The sequence below is a fragment of the Haliotis asinina genome, chromosome 5, assembly GCF_037392515.1.
Source record: "Haliotis asinina isolate JCU_RB_2024 chromosome 5, JCU_Hal_asi_v2, whole genome shotgun sequence".
NCBI classification, from domain to species: Eukaryota; Metazoa; Mollusca; class Gastropoda; order Lepetellida; family Haliotidae; genus Haliotis; species Haliotis asinina.
In genome coordinates this window covers 35,435,229-35,458,114 of record NC_090284.1, presented here as the reverse complement: position 1 = coordinate 35,458,114, position 22,886 = coordinate 35,435,229, and the positions used below count along the sequence as shown (strand labels likewise).

The 22,886-nt window shown below is 39.4% G+C and overlaps 1 protein-coding gene across 3 annotated transcripts; it reads right to left on the bottom strand.

Moving 5' to 3' along the window:
* Positions 1-765: 765 nt before the first annotated feature.
* LOC137283451 (uncharacterized) lies at positions 766-22,185 on the bottom strand. Of its 3 annotated transcripts, none has more exons than XM_067814950.1 (14): positions 21,992-22,185; positions 20,556-20,633; positions 19,242-19,301; positions 18,250-18,380; positions 16,667-16,771; positions 16,278-16,376; positions 9,924-10,086; positions 9,539-9,641; positions 8,869-9,003; positions 8,487-8,627; positions 5,450-5,584; positions 3,639-3,830; positions 2,809-3,052; positions 766-1,477 (listed from the first exon to the last, which is right to left on the bottom strand). In XM_067814950.1, exons 2-14 carry the CDS (start codon positions 20,626-20,628, stop codon positions 1,370-1,372), a joined length of 1,689 nt encoding a protein of 562 aa, XP_067671051.1. In that variant the 5' UTR covers positions 20,629-20,633; positions 21,992-22,185; the 3' UTR covers positions 766-1,369. The 3 variants fall into 3 exon arrangements, with proteins under 3 accessions (XP_067671051.1, XP_067671052.1, XP_067671050.1); XM_067814951.1 differs by having other exon boundaries at positions 22,005-22,025; XM_067814949.1 differs by lacking the exon at positions 21,992-22,185 and adding an exon at positions 21,857-21,964.
* Between the last annotated feature and the right edge of the window lie 701 nt (positions 22,186-22,886).

Sequence of the window (22,886 nt, the reverse complement as noted above, 5' to 3'; positions counted from 1 at the left end):
TTTATTTGTGTTATCTTAATAATATGGTGTAGAGTATACTAGTATTCATCCTATTTTATAGTGGAGTTTACTCATGTTATCTTATAGTGATTATTTGTTATATTATGGTGTAGAGTCTATTGATGTTATCTTATGTGTAGAGTCTATTGATGTTATCCTATGTGTAGTCTATTGATGTTATCCTATGCGTAGAGTCTATTGATGTTATCATATGGTTATTTTACATAGAGTCTATTCATGATATCTTATGGTGTAGAGTTTATTCATGTTATCTTATGGTTTAGAGTTTATTAATGTTTCCTCATGATGTAGAGTTCATGCATGTTTTTTTACGGTGCAGAGTTTATTAATGTTTTCATGGGCCAAAGATTGGTGTGTTTATGTGAGAGCTAAAGCTGCGATCATGTTATGCAACACATATGGAATGAACTTTGCAGAAATATTCTTTACATATACAGCTAAAGACAATACATGTAATTGTTTTTATATGTTCTGTTCCGTTTCTTAATTCATTACTTTTATCAATCTCTAAATTACTTTTATTCATGAAGTTGTGTCTTTGACCAAATTCTAAATGTATTTGAATACTCACGTGTGAAAAGCATAATTATATTACATCATTTGTGAAGGTAAGAAGCTTTGCTTTTAACATAAAAGCTGTTTCATCACCTTTTTCTCTGGCTGATGCCATGAGCATACAATATTTCTGCATGGTAAATTGTTGAATCTACTATGTTAAGTAAGAAATCAATATACTCAGAAACATTTTGATGATATTTTTATTGCATTGCACAATTTCTTTATCCTTTCCTCAGAAACAAAGTCAACATATCAAGTAGATGTTTACTATCACAGAATCTGTCACATTTCAACAAACAGTATAAAATCTACTGCATGTTAGATCAAGGCATATAAAATATTTATAAAATTGTACATGCATTATATGCTATCTTGGAACACTCATGAATTTGCTTATTCACCTGACACATCCATGTATGAAATCCTACCTTCTCTTAACACATCTGCATATAGTCCGTAAATAGTTTAATTACAGTTTAGGACTCAAACAGGTGGGCACCTCTCTGAGGGTAAAATACCAGCTTGTCACATGGACTTTTTTTATTTATTAGCTTACAGTGTGTATACATAGATCAACCTGCAGGGCATCCATGGTTTCACTCCCATATGTCTCTTTTTCAGACTATTCATGGAAAACTGTTGGTGAGTGAGTTTAATGGCATTGTGGACACTATTCCAGTCATTTTCTATTTATATAACAGTGTGTCTGCAGCTAACTGATGACTTACCTGTATGTCAGGGTCAAAAACATTGATGTATAGTTAGAATGTTTAACAAACATTATACAATATCAGGAAAGTGCACTTCTTCTTGTAGTCATTATCTTAATAATACGGTTGTTGTCCCCGATCTTCTCATCCTTTTTCACTGGCCTTTTCTTCCCTTCACTGTTTATTGTCTGGGAACAGTAAGTTATAACTACAAGCACGTTATGAAAATACATCAGTCATAAAATCAAATTGTGCAGTCATACATTAAAAGAACACAAATTTTTTCAATTGTTTAAAAGACAGGTTTTGAGGCACATGCAATCTGTGCTAGACCAACTTGATCGAGACCATGGAGATGTGCCTCAACTTCCTGTCACATACTTCATCACTCTGTGGTATATGTGCATAAGACTTGCCAATATTACAAAGTGCTCAGCAATAAAAAGGCCCAAAACATTGACAGGTAGGCTATGATCTCAGTCAAGGGGGCCATTATGTTACTGTTAACCTCCTTGGCTAAGCTATTAATACATTTTATTGATAAGAGCATCACACCAAATCTGAAAACAACCAATTAGTTATATTCAGATATGTATTTCAAACTTATGACAAAAAATCATTTTCTGTAATGTCGTTTATGTTGAGATGCATCAAAGGGTAAATGGTCAATCTCATTAAAACCAGGTCTTTAATTTGGATTTGATCAAAGCAGAAGACTTTCTAATCTGTCAGTGGGTATTCTAGACATCATTTGAACCAGCATTTCTGATGATACATATTTCATCAAATTGAAAAAAATACTTCAGTTGCAGACTAGGATAAAGCTTTTTTTCACAGAGCTCAAGGAGCCATTATTTCAGCATGATCTGTGCACAAAAATGGGCAGAAATGTTAATCATGTATAAGAAGAAGGCTATTTGCTTGATACTTTTACTTTTTATTCAGAATATCAAAGTTATTAAACTGAAACATCTGTGAAATAATACTGAATTGTTTCTGTGAGTCATAATTGCTGATGTTGAAATGAAATCTCAGAAGTTTGTCTCCCAGATACACTTGAAAATTTTGTCCACATGTTCTAAATATTAAAATTCAACATACCATGTTTCTGTCTATTTCTACATGCAGACTCTTATTGCAGTTGTAACCAGGACTTAATCCCGGTTTGATTGAAAAATGATAATGATTTGTTTTAGTAATGAATAATAAATATTAAGTAACTTGCGTATCTGGTATTTTGTATGTATACATAATTTGTATATTAACTGTTTATATAACTATAAAGTGAAACTGTACGTGAGAACAGGGAGCGCAGACAGTCATGGATTAGCGTTATCAATTTGTTGTCTATGTAACTGTTTGATTAAAATCCACAAGAAGTATATTGAAGTTGGGTGTTTCAGAATAAAGACTTGATTACAATATAATAGGAGGTGGAAAGAAGTTGTAAAACAGCCTGGATACATAATGGCCTAGTGATGTATAGTGATGGTCAAGATGTGTGATGATGTTAACATACCTCTGCTCGGACAAAGTCCCCAGTGAGAAGGTTGATGGGATAATGCAGCATAATGGTGTGCAGCTGGTCAACTGTTGTGCCTGGCTTCAGGGATATACAGTCTCTCAAGATGACACTCTCCCCATCACCATGACCTTTACCTATTGAGCGCAGTGTGTCCAAACACTGCACTGGGAAGGCGTATGTTGGTTGTCTGAGACTAACAGCTTTACACAGAGCTTGCTGGACATTGGTGGAGCCATAGCTGGGAGCAAACACAAAGTCACTGTAGAATGTCATGTCATTCAATGAAACACCTTTTGAAAGAAGCACTTCTCACAAATATACTGCAACATTACCACATGACATCATCTGTTGTTCATGATGCAACACAGAGATAATGCTTCAGGGTTTACTGTGTCATTACGGTTGATTAGAGGCTGACATGGTGTTTTGGTGGGGTTGACTAGTGGATGAGTGAGTGTTTGTTGGGTTACTTTGGTGTGACATATGTTACATTTGGGATGACACTTTCTCAGTGTAGCACAGATTGTAGTACTTGTGAGGGGTCTGTGAGTTACATCTCAGAATCAAACCCGCGCTCCAGTATGATACCTAATCGTCTCAAAACAAAACCAGTATTTAACCTTACCCAGCCATTGTAGCTCCCACAAAATACAAGTCTGGAAAATGGTAGTTGTGATCATATACTTTGCATACTCCTCTGACAAGTGTAAATTAGCATGCTTCCCCTGACTGAAAGCTAGGAATATATGTTACATCTAACCTCTTTCTGATATTGTGTATTTGCTGATTTTTGAAGGGCTGACATTTATAGAGCGCATTCTCACATATCTAACACATTCTCCTTGATGTGCTGCAGAGTGACTCTGAGTTCCTCTGAGACGTCCCTGCTGCAGACTGTGAAGGAGTTGCTGCCGTAGGCATAGTCAATGACTCCTGCTTTGTGAAGGTGCTCTAGCTGACACTCACTGCGAGCACTCACAGGTATACATGGCAGGCCAGGATACAAGGACTCCAGTCTGAAAGTGCATATTACAAATTACAAAAATAATGTACCACAAGTATCACAAAAATTTTCCCTTCCACTGGACCCTTCTAGCACACTAGGGCTCCTTTTCAATTTATACAGAGTTATTTTTGTTGTATCAAAGGTTCAAACAATGTTTGTTGGATACAGTTTTACTCATTTCATTCCCCTTACTGATGTCAAGCAAGTACAGAGTGAAAAGTACCATATCTTGCCATCTGTGGTGTTCTAAAGAATGAAAATAGGTATTTTTTCTGTCAGATCCTGTTTGGATAACATTTCAGAAAGGTAAAAGCAGCTAAAGCATGCAACAATAGCAATTTTCTTTCAAAAGAAACTGATCAAATGCATAATTACACAACCATGTAAACAGTCTCTCACCATTGCCAACTCTTAACACATGCAATCAGGGCAACAAACATTCAGGCAGTGAATACTGATGACTGGAAATATAGAAATATATCTTGATTCTTTTACTAGTAAAACAACTGAAACAAACATTGTCACTACAGTGATATAATCTGACAAGGTGAAATATTAAAGTCCCTTTGTGATTGTGAAATGAAGGTCAAGATCCCAATAAACTAACTGGGATCTTTGCTATACTGTGATGAACCTAGGTACCAGATATAAAAAGAGTCTAGTCAATGGTTCTTAAGATAGTACAATTCGTACGTATGTGCGGACGGACAGAGCCTAATACTGTGTCCCTGCTTCATGCTAAACGTGCAGCAGGGAATAACAACATCTTATCCTCCAAAACATCATTTCTTGGTTTACAAACCTGTAAGTGTAAAATACTTATGAAGATCAGGGGTAGAATAGGTCTTCACCAACCCATGCTTGTCACAAAAGGTGACTATGCTTGCCGTTGTAGGCGACGGTTATCAGGGAGTCAGGTTTGCTGACTTGGTTGACACATGTCATCGGTTCCCAGTTGCACAGATCGACGGTCTGATCTAGACTCGACTATTTACATTCCATATAGCTGGAATATTGCTGAGTCTGGCATAAAACTAAACTCGCTCATTCATTGTTATTGTGAAATGATTGTCAGAAAAGGGCTATTACAGAAGCATTGTTTATTCCTCATAAACGTATTTGAAAATGTGCAGATTGTAAAGCCCATGCTGTTAATCTTCAGTATACATTGCAAGAATGCACGCAAGCATTCCTCACAATAACAAGAAGAGATTTCCTCATAAGACTTTGGGCTGGTGTCGCATCTATTAACCAACTTCTGATATTACCTACCACTGGATAAAAGATGTTCAGAGACTTGATCAACTTCTATTTGGATTTATATCTGCTCAAATACAAACTATATTTGTTCACAATGACATTCTTAAATAATGATATAACCTATGCCTGAAGTTGACACATGTATAACCTGGACGTTCCATGGAAACTGACCTGTTCGTTTAGACACAAATCTAGAATTCTCTATAAACCCTATCCCACCCACACACCTCTGTAAGTTATCCGTGGCAGCATGGCTGCAAATCACCTGAACTTTGTCACACTTATAACCTGGACATTCCCTGGAGATTGACCTGTTTGTTTACAGACACAAATCTAGAATTCTCTATAAGCTATCTCCCACCTACACACCTCTGTATGTTATCCATGGCAGTGGGGGAATCACACTTGTTGAGGACGACCAGCATTGGGAAGCGAACAGCAAGGAACTCTGTCACAATACTGTGCAACATGTCATCGCTCCAGGATGATATTCTGGACAGCTCCCTGGAAAAGTGGTCAATGACTTAGCCGTAATAAACTCTACGTAAACCAGCAGCCAATCAGAGGGCAACAAGAAAACAATTAGCCAGGCCATAAACAAAAGGACATATGGTTATCAAAACATGTGATTCACAGGAGAGGAGAGCTATTTTGTTTCACTACACTTTGAAAATAATGCATCTCTATGCATAGACCTGAACCGACGAAATAATTGAAAATTTCTATACTATAAATTGTATATTTATATACTTATCCTATGCACTGTGTTAACTGGCCATTGCCATGTTCTTTCAAGCAAATACAGGTGCTATAAGACATGGAATCTGATTGGTTGATGGGATGTCCTGATGTGACTATGTCCCTCACTGAGGCTTATGTATGTTCCATTCTGCCTCAACTGGGAGTTAATGGATCATTTTTAAACTTACTTAGACATACTCACAGTATGCACCTCTCTCTGCTTCTTCTTCGACCATATGTGGAAGCATGCTCTAGGATAAGCTGAATCCAATCTTGTGGCCTCTAAAACCCCTTACCTCTGCCCCGACTCAGCAGGATCTGTCAGTCATCTCAATAAGTGTGCAGATCACTCTGATGATCATGTGACATCCCATTACTCTTCTTGTCTTGGAGATTTTAGTAATCTGTGATGCAGGTCAGGTCAGGTGGGTAACCATCACATGGGATAGGATAAGTATATACATACACAATTTATAGGTAAAATATAAGAAGGTCAGCGTAGGCGTAGGTATGAAGGATGGTGTGGGAGAACGATGCCCTGGAGTAAACGCTCTTGACCCATACTGGATTGACACACTTGAATAAAAAACTGAAAGGAAGTGGTGCATGGGCAGAAAACTCCAAACTAACAGGTGTTGAACTTGATATCATCACTGGAATAGGAGGGATCGCTGTAGACAAACTCGCATGACAATAAGTCATTTTAGGTAAGATAATTGCTGATCTTGAAAATACAGACACAGTGTCAGTAGTCGCTGACAAAGGAGTATCAGGTGTTTGAGAAAAAAGTCACTAGAACTGTTAATCAAGACAGTATGAAGTTCTACTTCGTGAGAGGGGAAGTCATGCTGTTCCTATACTGGGCTCGAAGTCTGGGTAGGAGTAACCAAATTCTTGCTGAGGTAGGAATCCGAAATCTTCATATGGTGGTAACTGTAGGCACGAATGATCTTGCTTCAAATGTTGAGATGATAATGGACCCTTGGAAAGTCTCTGACAATCCCTGTCTGCCACTCGACTTGTGCCCATTCTGTGATAAGGGAGAATGCTTCATTGTCCAAAAAGGCACAATAACAGCAACGGTGAGACTCGTCACACCATCTGATACAATCAACACACAGTGAGTGAAGATCAGTGTTATCTCTTCAGGGAAGATCAATTACTTTCTCCATAATAAAAAGTAGAGATCAGTGGCAGACACAGAGTAACACACATTCACACTTGAAGGTGACAAGAAAGAGAATGACAGTAATGGGATGTCACATGATCATCAGAGTGATCTGTACACTTATTGAGATGACTGACACATCCTGCTATCTGAGTCGGGGCAGAGATAAGGGGTTTTAGAGGCCACAAGATTGGATTCAGCTTAACCTAGAGCATGCTTCCACATATGGTCGAAGAATCAGAGAGAGTTGCATGCCATGAGATAGGCATGCAAGAAGGCTTTGAAAATAACTGTCCATGCCCAGTTGACAGTATATATGCTTTGTAAATCCTGCAATTGACAAAGGACAAGGTATGATAGAGGCCCTTATTGGCCCACAACATGTCATGATTATCAAAATTTTACAACACGATAATTTTAGCATAAAAAGGGCTAAATTAATTGTTGAAGTTACCTCCAGTTGCATTTTTATGTTGTTAGTGTTGTTAGTTTTCCTCTTTGAAGACCTCAAAGTTAACATATTTTACAATATCTTCTAGAAACCTACATTTTCTGATTTTCAGAGTGATAGAAAAGTATGAGCAAAAGCGTGACCCATTCCAATTTTTCACCACATATGAAGAGAGTAAATTAGAATGCACACCTAAAAGATTGTGGTGGGTCACGCTTTTGCTCACATCAAAATCTTTAAAATTGCCCCATACAACATCTCAAAAAATAAACATTGACATAAAATAACATCTTCAAAAACAATCCATCACATTTACACATCTGTGCCATGGTACATTATATTTTAAATGGTTTGTGCTCTAAAATACACATATCAAACATCTTTATTAAAATTTTTAATATCATAAGGCACTCGCAAGGCTGATTTATGAGAGGTAAACACTGGTTTTTGGTTGATGGTCTCTGCTACAAAAGTAAGAAGATTTGGGGACACAACTGGCAAGTAATTGACTTAACAATGTTTTGCAACCCTAATTGGGCCCCTTGAGGTTAAAACATTATGATTGACATTGACATGTTTTCCAGCATGAGTACCTGTCGCTAAACTGCTGTAATTTGTATGTAAATAAAATGACAGTTGTAAATAAGTCATTATGGCACAGTGATATTTCAGACTTCTTGTTACTTTTCATGGGAACATGAAACCCATTTTGGGCCCCTCTGCAGTGAAATTACACCTCAGATCATGTAAAATGTAGCATTTTTATGCAAAGCTAACTTGTCTCTAAACAATTAACATGTTTTCAGCCACTTCTGTTAGTGGGCCAAAAACCACCCTTATCATTCCTTGTCCTTTGTATGGTAGGAACTATTTTGTTTGTGGAACTGATGTTGATTTCATTTCACAATTTTGATTTTACAAATGTATAAATTTGCTCATCAGGGATATATGTTGACAGAAATGCCAATTATGGAATCATCTTAGTTCTACTTTGCAATGGTAAGTGTAGATTGTAAACTTGATTTGGTATTGCTGAAAAAACTTACTTGTCTCCTATCCCTGCCTTATCAAGTACATCATGTATTGTGGCCTTGGTGGCATGGTAGCCTGTAAACATGTCCACCAGTTTTTGAGGTCGGCGTTTAATTGCATCCCACTTGTCCATGATGTTCTGATAGATCCACTGACTGCAACAGAAGGGTTACTTTACACAAATGCACAGTGTTAGTAACAGAATGAGTGATTGCAACTACTGATAACACAATAGGAATAAGAATAGTTAAGAATTCTGAGAAATAAATATACATTGTATAGCAAGCGCCACATCTGAAAAACATGAAAACCTTTTGATTGTATTCTTTCAGCTTCTTAAGTTTCATGATAGTATTTGGTAGAAGACTTGTGGACTGTTTTAGAAGAAAGTCTCACTGTAGTTCTTGCTCTATCCACAATACATCTCTACTGGGGTCGTACTCCTCTGCCTCACGCCCCTTTTCATCAGTCTTCCCTGAAACATCCAGGATGTGGACCAGGACATCAGCATCAAGCAAGTCATTCAGGAACCTGTAGAGAGCATGCACACTGCAGTAAGTCTGGTCAACACACCTATCATTGTATCACAAGCATCAGCACATGCATCCTGGACTGCACCAATTGTTTACTATTATCCACGATTATCCTCTGTGGCTGACAAAATCTCTTACTTAGATAATGTTATGACATCACTGTCTCCACAAAATTGGCTACAGCCCTGTGACCAAGTATCGCCCCAGGTTCACTATAACCCATTTTGAATCAGACCCAGCCATTTCTGTTGAGCAATTCACATACTATGATATTCTAAAGAACTGTCACATTTCCTAACTTGCAAAAGGAACTGTCTAAAGCATTTTGCACATGATGATATCATTTTCCTGTGGAGGATGCCTCCAACACCAAAGAAATTTAGGTACTCCAGCAGAAGAGTTTACCTTGCAGGAAAATAGTTACACCTCATCCCCAGAGCAGTCCATCATCAAAAGCCTCTGAACAAGTCACCCTTTGTAGACTTCCAAAATGCCATGGCATTTTCCATGTGTGACATTGGTGAGTGACCTACCTGTTCCCCCTGCCAAGACCCTCCCATGCTCCAGGCACCAGGCCTGCCACATCCTTCAGCAGTACAGGCACATTGCGGTCCCCACACACATTGTGGCCATGAGCTGCAGCAACAAAACCAGACATCGCCACTTATTTAAAAGAAACAACAACATACCAGTGTATAAGATTCTTCCCCAGATAGAAAGTCCAATCAGATGGGTGAATGTCAATATATTATTGCCATACGTTTTGTTCATATTCAGCTATATGCAATATTCATGATCATACAGTTATACTATATGACAAAGTAACAATACTGACACCAAGAGAACCTTGTCACAATTACACGAAGATATTCAGCTGGTTATGGTAGTACTAGTGTAGATGCTGAACCAGTCATGTACCTGCTGCACACATCTTCTCCAGTCTTCTACAGGGACAGGGGATTGAGTAGAAAGCCTTGCCAATGTTGGGTTCTATAGTGGTGAAAGGGTGAGCCCCTGTTTTAGCCAAGTCTAGAGTTGTAGTTGCATTAAAGAAGGTGGACTTTCCAGCAGATGGCTTTCCCTGAGTTATAAAATATTAAATGACTGATTGAACTACTGAAAGTACCATTTCATGACTTAAATGCACAAATACAATCAGTGGGATTTCTGTATGAATTCATTCCTAAGGATGATTCTTTTTGGAAAACTGATCAAAATCAGCAGCTAATTTATTACATTGTAAGAACTTAACATTTGAAATTTTAACTATAAATTGTATATTCATATACTTATCCTATCTCACGTTATGTATCTCTCTTCCTCTCTTCGACCCAGTGTGGAAACTAAGCTAAGTTGAATCAAATCTCAAACCACTCGACCTCTGCCCTTGCAAACAACGCCTGTCAATCATCCTGCACACGCAGCCGATCACGTGACGTCCTCCACTTGTCATTCTCTTCTTGGAGCTCCAAGTAATCTGTGATGCGGGAAAGGAAGGGTGGGCATCCATCGCGTGAGATAGGATACGTTGATAAGTATATAAAGATACAATTTATAGTTAAAATTTCCAAATTTTTAAACTTATCCTATCTCACGTTATGCATTATCCCACAGCTGGCTGGAGGGCCGCAGATTACCCTCTGACACACTGCACAGGCGAGGATGCATTCCACAAGGAATTCAACGCTTCAATGACATGATTGCTCAGAGAGTAGAGGTCAATAAGCGGAGTGTCGATCATCTCTGCACATGCACTAGACTGCCCGCACAGTCTATCCAGCAATGGGTATGACAGAACACCATGCCCTAGTTCCCTAGGTGAGAACGATCTAGCCCATTTGAACAAAGTACATAAGATATGGATAACATCGATATTGTTATAATGTACATAGCAAGACTGAGAACACGGAGATGCTTATCTACATGGACGGGTCGATGATACCTGCTGCGCCAGGACCAATGGACCGAATTGATGAAGGCCTTCAACGTCCGTTACTTATACATCCATTAGGTAATGAGTGGCAAATACAGTATCTGACTTCCAAAAGCAATCTTCCATAATGGCTTGCAGTGAACAATTGCTATGGAGCGCCATGATGGAAGCGAGTGCATGTGGCTCATGAGGCTTTGCGGACAAAGGTGGTGGCAACAGGATGAAAAGCCTCTTGCATAGTCTATGGCTGTCCTCAGAGGCAGCTAAGTATATCCTCAATGCCCGAACTGAGGTACAAGGATAAATCTTCAGTGTCTTCTGGACCCAGGATAGATGACAGCGGAGGGATACTGAAGGTATGATCTGGCTGTCCTGGTAACTGTTTCTTGTCAAGGAAATCCCACCTTAAGCCTAGGAACACTCTAGCATGTCGAGACCTTTCAAAGCGTACCCGTGAAACATCCAACGCATTTAACTCGGATATACGCGCAGATGTAGCCAAGGCCAGAAGGAAGGTCTTGAAAGTGACATGCTCAAAATCTTTCCCAGTCAATGGTTCATATTCATTCGATGTGAGATGAGCCAAGACAACAGACAAATCCCAAGCCTGGGCTTGAAACTTCCGTGATTGATCCGCCAATTTATACGATCTAAATAGAGACTGGAGTTCAGAGACAGTAGACAACTTTACTCCCGACACTGCTGCAATAACTGTTTTAAGTGCGGCTAAGTAGGTAGATAACCTATCACCCTTCAACTTCCTAGTAGACCGTAGGTGTTGAAGATACTCTGCAACAGTCTGTGGCGATTCTGTCGTGGGAGACAATACGACTCAAAATTCTTCCACTTGTCATCATAAAGCGACCTCGTGGATGTGCAATGCACTGTAGTAATGGCAGTAGTGACACATTTAGAATAACCTTAGGCAATTAATGACCGATGCAAATGCGCCAAACATGCAGATGGAGTGTTAATGGAGACCAGTGTAGCTGGTCGGAGTGCGCATGCACTAGTAGATCTGACTGAACGGGAAGTGGCACTGGATCTGGATCAGCTAGCTCTTGAAGATCTATGAACCAGCTCCTTGTCGGCCAAAAGTGCACGACCAAAAGCAGTGTCATCTGCCAAGTCGAACATAACTTGAGAAGTACACGTGGAAGAAGAGCCGCTGGCGGAAACATGTAAGCATTGAGACCATCCCACGGAATTGCGAGGGCGTCTAGTCCCCAGGCTAACAGATCTGGAATTAGAGATACAAACAGCGGTTGTTGATGATTGAATCTGGTGGTGAACAGGTCTATAGTCAGCTCAGTCAGCAGGAGGCAAACAGCCCTGAACACCTCTGGATGCAGCTTCCATTCTGTTGGGGACGGACTCTTCGGACGTGACAGAGAGTCACATTCTTTATCCCTGGAATGTGATTGGCTCGAACCACTATGCTTAATGAGTCTACCAGGTTGAAAAACTGTTGAGTCCTCCTCAGAAGTTGGGTTGACCCCGTCGATCCCATCCGACTGATGTACCAAACGACTGCTGCATTATCTGACCTTATCATGAGAGGCAAACCTCTCAGGTGCTCTCGCCAATGAGTGATAAAAAAATTACTGCCCTGAGTTCCAAGACATTGATGTTGCATGCGCGATCCACATACAGGTGGTGAAACAGCACGGCTCTAAACAAACTCTGCCGCTAACATTTGATTCTTGCATCCACCATAGTAGATGAGAAGCTCCTTGGGTAACATGATCAATGCGGACAGGTTGCCCTTCCTGATATGAGGAGCAAAAAACATTTCCAAGGGTCGAAGATGAGGTTGACCCCTGAAAGTGAGAGCCTGAGTAGACGACAGTAACCCCAAAAGCTCCTGCCATTGCCGGGGCCTCCTGGGCTCAAGGCAAGAGGAATCAGATGTAACATATTGTCGAACTTCTCCCTCGGCATAAAAAATTTGCTGAATTGAGTGTCAAATACTGCCCCGATGAACTGCAGACAGCATGTAGGGGTCACTTCCGACTTCTTTAGATTCACCAATCAGCCTAAATGGCGAAGAAGCCGCATTGCAAACTCCATGTGAAGTAGCAGAATGCCAGCGTCTTATCGAGCCTGTATGCAATCATCTGTATAAGCCTTGTACACAAACCCCCTGCGATGCAGAAATTTGGTGAAAGGCCTTGTGACCCGTGTACATAGCCACGGGGCCAAAGAAATTCCAAACGGGAGCACAAGCCATTGGTAGTGAATGCCCTTGAACACGAATCACAGAAACTTCCGATGTGTCAGGCAAATCGGAATGTGCAAGTAGGTGTCCTGCAAATCCAAAATGACCATAAAACCTTCCGGTTTGATAATAGTCTAAAGCAACGCTACAGATACCATTCGGAAGCAACGCATCGAACCCATACTGCTGTCGAGAGAGCGGCGCTCTCAGAGTACAGCGTCGCACTGGAGCGATATGGTTGAGGAAGCACTGATCCGAGACTGCCCTGTCATAGTGGAAGCGCCGCTTTAGAGTGAATCACTGAATTGACCATAAGTGGTTGAGTGAGCGCCGCGTCCAAACAAAGCTGTTGTTGACAGCGCATCATTTCAGAGTGAATAGAAAGCGTTCGCATGAAGTGGATGGGAAAACGCCAAATCGTTTCCACCCTTACCACTTAAGTGAATCACCGAATCGGACTCAGTCGGCTTAGCTGCAACCACATCATGCCTTTGAGTGGTAGACCAAATGACTAGTGAGTTTGTGAGTCAATGGATCGGTCGGGTGAATCGATGAATACTGCGGTATCGTCACAATAGACGCCGGACGCAATGAAAGTTGTGGTTGTGATTAAACCACCACACGCGGTGGCGACGATGACTCGCCCACGTCCCACGAGGCCTCCGAATTACTAGGACAAAACAATTGTCTCAAATTCTCACTCAGGTATGAGTTCGAGGCCTCATTCAAATAAGCTTCATCTGCTGATTTTGAAGATGATGGTCTAGCAACTAATTTGTGTTGTTCTTTCCTCGGCTTTTAAGAGCAGATTGCCCATCTTCTGCTCGCCGACAATCTCTATCAGACAACCGCCTAATAGCTACCTGCTGATACAGAGAAAACTCCTTGCCGTCTAACCCTTTGCAATACGTATGTAACAGTGCGTTATTAATGCTGTAATTCACAACATAATTCACAAAAATCATTCATCACGTATTTCATAGACATCAATATCTGTTCAATGTTGAATGTCACCTCTGTATATCTTCACCTTTTTCTTCTGTTTCTGGAGCCTTGTCAACAAGGATTTCCCTTCACTTCCTCTCTGTTTTTAGCCAGGTAACCCATTCTTTGGGAGTTTCCCTTTTCTATTAATAGGACACATTAAAGACTTCCTTTGATGTGCTACCTATGTTCTTATTGGCTATTGTGCCCTCTGTCCTGACTTCCTTTGGCCACCTGTTTCCCACCTCACTTCACTGGTTGTTGCTGAGGTGGAAACATCAATTCGTTTTCCAGGTATGGCCAATTTTCTAATCTGTTTCCATCTGCCTCTTTACTTCACAATTCCCTATAAAAAGGTGTAAAATGTTTTTTGAACAATAGTAAAATATAATAAAAAGTAATATTTAATCAATAATTCTACAAGTTGAGGAATATATATTACAATTAAGGTAAACTGTAAACATGGCTAGGACCATGTGCTTTTGAATGTTTGAACAACTTTATGCAGGTACTTTCAAAGGATATTGAATAATTTACTGTGATATATACACTAGTAGACATTACTGTGATAATTTGAACTATTTAATATTTAAATTATTTACTTGGTTCTGAAATTTTATGACTTCACTGGCTATTGCTGAGGTGGAACATCATTTTGATTTCCAGGACAGCTTCATTCTCCAACAGCTTCATTCTCCATTAAATAAATCTTCACCATCACTACCATTGCCTTGTGTCTTCTTGAGCAGCAGCCCAGAGCCGAACTAACAAATACACGGCTACACGTACATCCGTTAGACCTATCTACAAATGCCTATGCAATCCACACATAAGTTGTGATGGTCTGCCGCTGAGAAGTTTCTAATACATTGACTGCAACGCCAGACTTCATGATAAAAGCAGACAATGTATCACCTGAAGACGTACTACGCTGTAATTGTAGTTTGTCAGCGATCCACTCAAGCAGTGAAGACGTATCAACTGCCCTCACTGCTGAAGTAAGCACATGTAGAACTGACATAGAAACAAGAGATGCACTCCCGCACCCCACACTCCTGAAAACGCTTCCACTCAACCCAGCATGTTGAGGAATCGAAGCGGTGATTCCACTCAGCACACATGTAAACAAAGTACTACTTGCCATCGGTGAATCGAAACACGCCGATGCACTGGAACAAATCAGTTGGGGAATCACACAAGGAAGCGCTGAATCATGCTGGTGAATAAACGATGCTCCAGAACAGATTGTTGATTCACCCACCAGAGGTACGATGAATGCTGTTGCATTGTGAATCGCTGTATTGATTCCAAGAAGGTGGAGCGAATGCCACATCATGTTGTTGAAACGATTCCCCGTGAATCGAATTGCTACTACGCATAGGATGGGATAACGCTCTCAAATGATTCTCTTTGTCCGACTCTCTCAAACACTCTGGGATGTCACGATCTTGTGTAGAGGATCAAAGCACATTTGAAAGGGTAAAAGAATGCCGATCCATCTGCTGAATCGATGAGTGCTCCGGAATCGTAACGACATTGGGCGGGAAACGACTGGTGGTTGAGAAAGCACTACCATACATTGTGGTGACGAAACTACACTAGCGTCCCATAAACGCCCCGACGAAATAACTGTCTGAGATCCTTACTTAGATAAGAATGTGATGCCTTGTGTAAAAGTCCTTCATCTGCCGACCTAGGTGCAGAATGCCGTGCCACAAACCAAGGGCGGTCTTCTTTTTTTGCCTTGTTAGGCGCTCAATAACCATATTCTTCTCTTCGCCTATCTCTATCTGATGTCCTCCTCTTATTCACCTACCAGTACAGATCAAATTCATTGTCATCTAATCCATAACACAAACTACATCTCGATGACCTCTCACACAAGCCAATACAGTCGACACAAGAATTGTGCAGATCTGCCGACGAAAAGTTGCAGTTACATTCACCACAACGCTTGCGTTTTAGAAGTATTCTTCTCTTTAGAAACGCCAATCGTCAATCACTAAATCAAGCTATCAATTCTCTCGCAAAACAACATGTCTAGCCTGTGGTACGACAAGAAAGAGAATGACAAGTAGAGGATGACCTTGCTGTTATTGTTTACCTATTTGCAATTTAACACTTGAAAACTACTGACCAGCAGGCCAATAACAAAGTCCCACCGTCCTCCTGCAGCCCTGGCCTCTGTCAGAATACGCTGTGGACTGCTAGTGGAGACACCATCCTCACTTGGCTCCTGTACAGTGACCAATTCATTTTCAATTTTACCTTAAATTAATATATTTTAGTAAAATACTACAGGTTTTTGGTGTGGGTAAAGCAAAAATCCTATATTCTAGCAGGACAGAGTCAACAGTCACTTTCTATGGGTGTAAGTAATTGGTTTATGAAACAATCACATTGCAGTTGGATCATGATCAGTTGGTATGTTTCTGTAGACCATTCAAAGTGACTTCCTTTTCCTACTTTGAGTCAACTATGTATCACAGGATAAACCTGTCCTCGGTATAGCTGTAACAGACATACCTCATCCTGCTCCGATTCTGGGGACCGCTGAACATTGTCTGTGATCCACTGTTGGGCTTCATCCACGAGGGTGAACACCATGGCCATCCCAACACTGTCCTCTGCCTGTAACCATGACAACACAAACAACATCACCAACCGACAATTCCTCCATGACTACAGTTTCAGTATCAATGATTTGGTTCAACATTACCATGTAACCTTAAAAGATCTGAAAGATCAGGTGTATCCATACATCAGTCATTTTAAACTATACTGGCGATGTACTATTGTTTAACAAACTACTTCCACATCAAAACTCCACAAGATCTAACATAAACTAAATCAGATGACATATGAAGTGTACTTTCAAATAAGGGACTTATCATGGATCATAAAGACCATACATCTATGGGCTTTAATCACATTATTTTTATTATTGGATATTTATATAGCGCACATATCCATGCAACTAGTGCTTGCTCAAGGTGCTGGTATTTGTTTCCCCAAATCATTGGATGTCAATCTCAAAGTCACATTGTACTATCAGTCTCAACACCCTGGGGACTATACAACTCTTGCTGCCACTAGGCACATCGAGTTTATTGTGGCTCCATCATTCTAACGAGGTACACAATTCACAGCTGGGTGGACTGGGACACAAGGTCACAGTGCTTTGTCCAATGTTACTGCACGTTGCTGTACCAGCAACTAGGCCTAGGGTGTTCGCATGTATTCATGTGGCCACCATCTGGTCATATACAGATTTGTGGGATCTTTTGAGTGCACACTTTGGGTTGCGACAACACTGAAATTGTCTGCACACATTACTCCAAGGTTTTTTCCAAGGCTCAATCCCGACACCTAAACCTTGCTGAATCACTAGCCTGGAGCTTTAGCCAGTTCGCCACATGGAGCCTATGGTCCACCAAGCAAGAACTTATCGAATAACACACATCTTGTTCACAGTATTGTTTTCAAATGGAAATGTCACAAGTTTCAACGAGAGTAAATGAGATCATTGCCACTGCAGTTTGCCATGGCCAAACTATAACACAGCAGCCTATTGTTAACTGATTCTGTAGGGAAAATGTGAGCGTTTGAACACATACCCCTTCCAGCTTTTGAACACAGACTGCCACCAGTATGTGAGCTCTTGAACACATACCCCTACCAGAATGTGAGTTTCGAAAAACAATGCCACCAGAATGTGAGTTTATGTAAGGACTAGGAAAACCTCTGACTCTATCTGGACACATTGGTCTACTCGATATGAATACAATGAACAACTGTGTATTCTATATTCACACAATGACCTACCCTATCTTGTCACAATGACCTACCCTATTTTGGCAAAATGATCTACCGTATCTGGACACAATGATCTACTATATCTGAGCACAGTTATCTCCCCTATTTTGACACAATGTACCACCCAATCTGGGCTGAGATCCACTCCAAATAGGCACAATACTACACTACACTTAGGTGCAATCCCCCCCACATATACAAACAATAATCGTCTACATCTGGGTGCAATAACGCTCCACCTATAGGGCCACAGTACACCAGGGAAGCAAAATCTATTGTAAAATGACACATACAACTGACATGAGATGCCTTGCAAGACCATCACACTGGGTAGGGGAGAGTACTGCAGACCGCATGGGTATTTCTATCACTGGGACTTCATCTGGATATTGGGTGGAGAAAGTGATCCGCAGCCACACAGGACCTACAGTAGAATAACTGTATATCACTGTACATCACCATACATCACTGAATATCATTATTGCACATCACTGAATATCTTTATTGTACATCCCTGAATATCATTATTGCACAGAACTGTACATCACTGAATATCATTACTGCACAGTACTGTACATCACTGAACATCATTACATCATTACTGTACATCACTGAATATCATTATTGTACATTACTGTAAATCATTGCACATCACTGAATATCATTGTACATATTTCTGTCCAGGCAAAGGAGGACTTTGACTTTTAGTCCACACACAGTAATGGATAACACAAGTTTTGACATCTGGAACAATTTGAAATAATGTCTAGACTAATTAGTAATAAATGACCACCAGCAGCTCTGTCTAAGTTTCACAAAAGGCACTAATCGAAACATTTAGACCTTCACAGAAGTTACACTAAGATACATTCACTTCCAGTTGATGGTACAAATATATTTGGAGCATAACATTCTCTGGACTGAACTAATATTACATTTTTGACCTTAAAAAATTGTTTAGCAGAACATTTTTGCATTTCTCTTGCTCAATTTTTTCCTGATATCACTTAAAAACTGGCAGTCTGTCAAAAGGCCCTGCACAATATGAACAAAGTCTTGGTACTTGGTTAAATTTCTAGAGCATACCAGGAACCCATATGACCCCAAACACTTATGTATTTGATTGTTTAATGGGTGGAAACTGTCAGTAAAGATGAAGATGTATGGCACTCTGAAGTTGTAATGCTACTCAGTGACGGGTAAAACAACTGGTATCCAATAAATGCTACGTCTAATTTTGCATATGGAAAACATAATTTCTTGTATTACTAACTTAATTATTCACCTGAAAGTTCCACTTCTGTTGTCAATCTGACCATAAAACATGGAGGGTCCTGAGTTATATCTGGAACAGAATGGAGAAGCATTCATTGTTACTGTACTTAAATCATTTATGTCTCTCAGCAATACAATACAATAATTTTGTCAAGTGGTCTCATATCAGAGTAAACAATCTATTTACATTTGGATAAAGTCCTGTTAAACTTTCATATAACTCATGCACGTGACCACATCGATGGAAAATACTTACCCTGAATGTTACTACTTCAACCTACATGTATTTATGTTAAATGACAATACATGCAGCTATGGTGTAAAACATACATTTATGCTAATATCAGAACATGCTAATAAACATCATCGATCAAATCATACTTAATATGTCCATAAGCATCCATTATTCATCAGTTTCAGCAAGTGAGAAAAAAACCCATGTTAGGTCATTTCTTCTCAATGGAATAGATCAGACTTCTCAAAATTGGTAACAGTTCACAGTGATAACTGATCAGTGACATATTATCTCCAAAAGGAGAATTTCAACACATGTATTGATGTGTATACATTATGTGGTACATAAAAGAAGCAATGATAATCTGCATGAATATCATTTATACTTGTACAGGATCATGTATTCTTAGGGGTTTTTGGTGAATGCATCGGTTGGCATATGGTCACTAAATATTTGCGTCTGGTCCAAACAGTCCAGTGACTGATATAAACAATGATCAGTGTGACTCAAGTCAGCAATCCTGATCCTTGACTCGTTAGTTGCCTCAGAAGATGAGTATAACCAATATGCTTGCTTTGAAGTCCAGTGAGTAATACACATCAAATGCTATATATGTAAGAATGTCAATTATTACATTAGATTTGACATAAACGTTAAAGGTCATATAAATGTACTACGGAAGCGCTGAATGGACCTGATGAAATAAAATACTAATTTATACATGTTTTCTGTATGTTTTTCTAAAAAATAATTATTTGCTTTGTTTTCTTCCATAAATAGGTACATTTATAAAAAGATATATGTGGTAATCTCTCCTTGACTGAGACAAAAACAGATTTTCATGTGCAGGGTCCTGATCCAGAAAGCAATCAAACCATTATGAACTATCATAACTAATATAGCTCACAATGGGATGATGTAGTGCTACAAATGCTTCGTGACTCTGGCCGTGGAAGGTGACATTTTCCACCATTTGTTTGCATGTCAAGTGGATGAGCATTATTGTCAAGTTGGTTGTTAGATACCTGCATCTTACATTTGTGTCTGTAAATGGTAATGCCAGCTGCAAGTATTCTTTCCTTGAAATACCTGTAAAATCGTCTCCATAGATGGACTTCAAAGCTTCTATTTCATCAGTCTGTTCTTCTCTCTTCTCTGTCATATTTTCTGTATATTTTAAAGAGAACAGTATTCAGTAATCGATGAAATGCATGTAAACTTAAACTTACACAGTCCTTAACAGTTTCACTGGCAGACTTGAAGTTGGTGAGCAAATAAAAAAACAAACAAAAACATGAAGATCTTTATGGATAAGAACTTTGAACATAGCAATGTTTTTATGCATGTAAATTCTTCATGTTATCACATTGGAGTGACTACACTCAAACTTTGTCACAAATAGTGAAGCATCAAATCTTGTGATAAGCAGCAGATTAGCAGTAGCAGCAATAGGCACATAACAGCAGCAGCATATGTAAATGAATAATACCTTTACATTGGTGGAAATGTATGAATATACAAAATGTGTACCTATATCAAGAGCATAAATAAATAGCAAAGCAGCCTTCCCAGATCACCAGGTAAAGATTCCTAGCCATGAAGTCGAATTTGTCAACATTTACGTTATTGCAACCAAACATCAGAATTCACACAGCTTTTAACAGAAAATTCTCAGAAGCTATCGGAATCTGCCATCACAATCCATTGATCAACATTGACAAAAGGCATCATCCCATCCCATCTGGCAATGAAGATCTAATCAAGGAATAGACTAGTTTCACCTCTAATTACAACCCACACAATTAGTTTGTGACAATATTTTACCATTAGCCGTCTACCTGGCTTTACTATCTGTGTGCTGTCTGCTATTTATACTGTAATCTGGCCCAATTCCCCGTTCAACAAGGGAGTTAGTCAACTTAGTGTTATTGATATAAAATACTGAATGCAACTTTTTAATGAAGAGACTTGGGGCACTTACATCCAACATTATCTCATTCTTTACTATACTTCAAACTGCCATTTGAACATATTTACCTGTCGTTGTTGATATTAATCTGTTTCTTATCACAAGATAGATATCTATCATCAACGTATATATACACTGCCATACTTTTTAAGAGACAAGCCGATATGTATGTTTATATACAGGCACTTAAAAAAAAGTATTCGCACACTTGACGTAATTTCGATGGAATTATATGTTATTTCAGTGTAGCATAAATATTTTCATGAAGTGAGTTTACTAGTGGAATCACCGCAGCTCGGTGATGAAATCTACACGAAACTTTGGCAAATCACAAATGCTGTGTATGAAGTCATCAATACAATCCACCTAGATTCTAAATGTAGCTCTTGATTAGTTATATGCCAAGGGTTATGCAGCTCACCTTTGAATAGTTAAACGTCAGCAATGAAATGTGAAAGAATACTTCTTGGGAGATATTAACATTGTGTTGTGAAACCGTGCTCAACGTTAGTAAAAAGGGAGGTAACTGAACATAGCAGACGATAAACGTGTTTACATGTAATATTTACTCCAGTGACATCAGATTTGATCCCAGCGTTTACGTGCCACCTTTACGTATGCGCCAGTCATCGCATCATGCATGTTTATACATTCTGAAACTAAAACGTTTTTCCAAGATGTGGAATAACTTTTTTTGATAAGGAATAACTCATCTACACGTTGACAAATTTCTCACTGAGAGAGCGCTATAAGGGAAGCAACCCGTAATTTCCTTTCATAAGCGAGTGGAATACGAGTATCATATGACAGCTAACACGAATATGTTATGCACTCCCCCGAAATATTTCGCAAAATGTTCCGAAAAGTGCTTTTGAAATGTTTCATTCACGTTCCAGAAACAATTAAGACATATTTCTCAAAACGCATTTTAATGACATTTTAATAATGGTTTTGCAAAATATGCCCTGCATGCCTCTGAAAACATTTTGCTTTCAAATTAATTTGAGTGGTTCCCATTATATTTCAGCAAAATGTCTGTGAACATCTGGTTTACACTATTCAAATACTATATAATAACCCAATTAAGAAACCAATGACCCGTTAATTGTTTGCCATTTTAAAAATGTCGAGCACTAACTAATTAATATGTCTGAATAAATATTATTTTGGTGGTAACAAACTAACACATATAAACTGAAAAGGAGTGCGGAACCTTAGGAAATCTAGACATGTTTCAGTTAGAGCTTTAGCATTAATTACAGGGAGGGCTAGTGTTTCATGGACTGTGTATTTTTGCTGAATTTCCCACACACTGCATGCTCCGTATGATGTATTTATACACGAAAGCGTGAGTATTGTTGACGAAACTAGCCGAAATTACAGACCTTCACGAATCAACCCCGAGGCCAACAATAATATGACGTCATAGGGATCTTCCGTCACATAAGTCT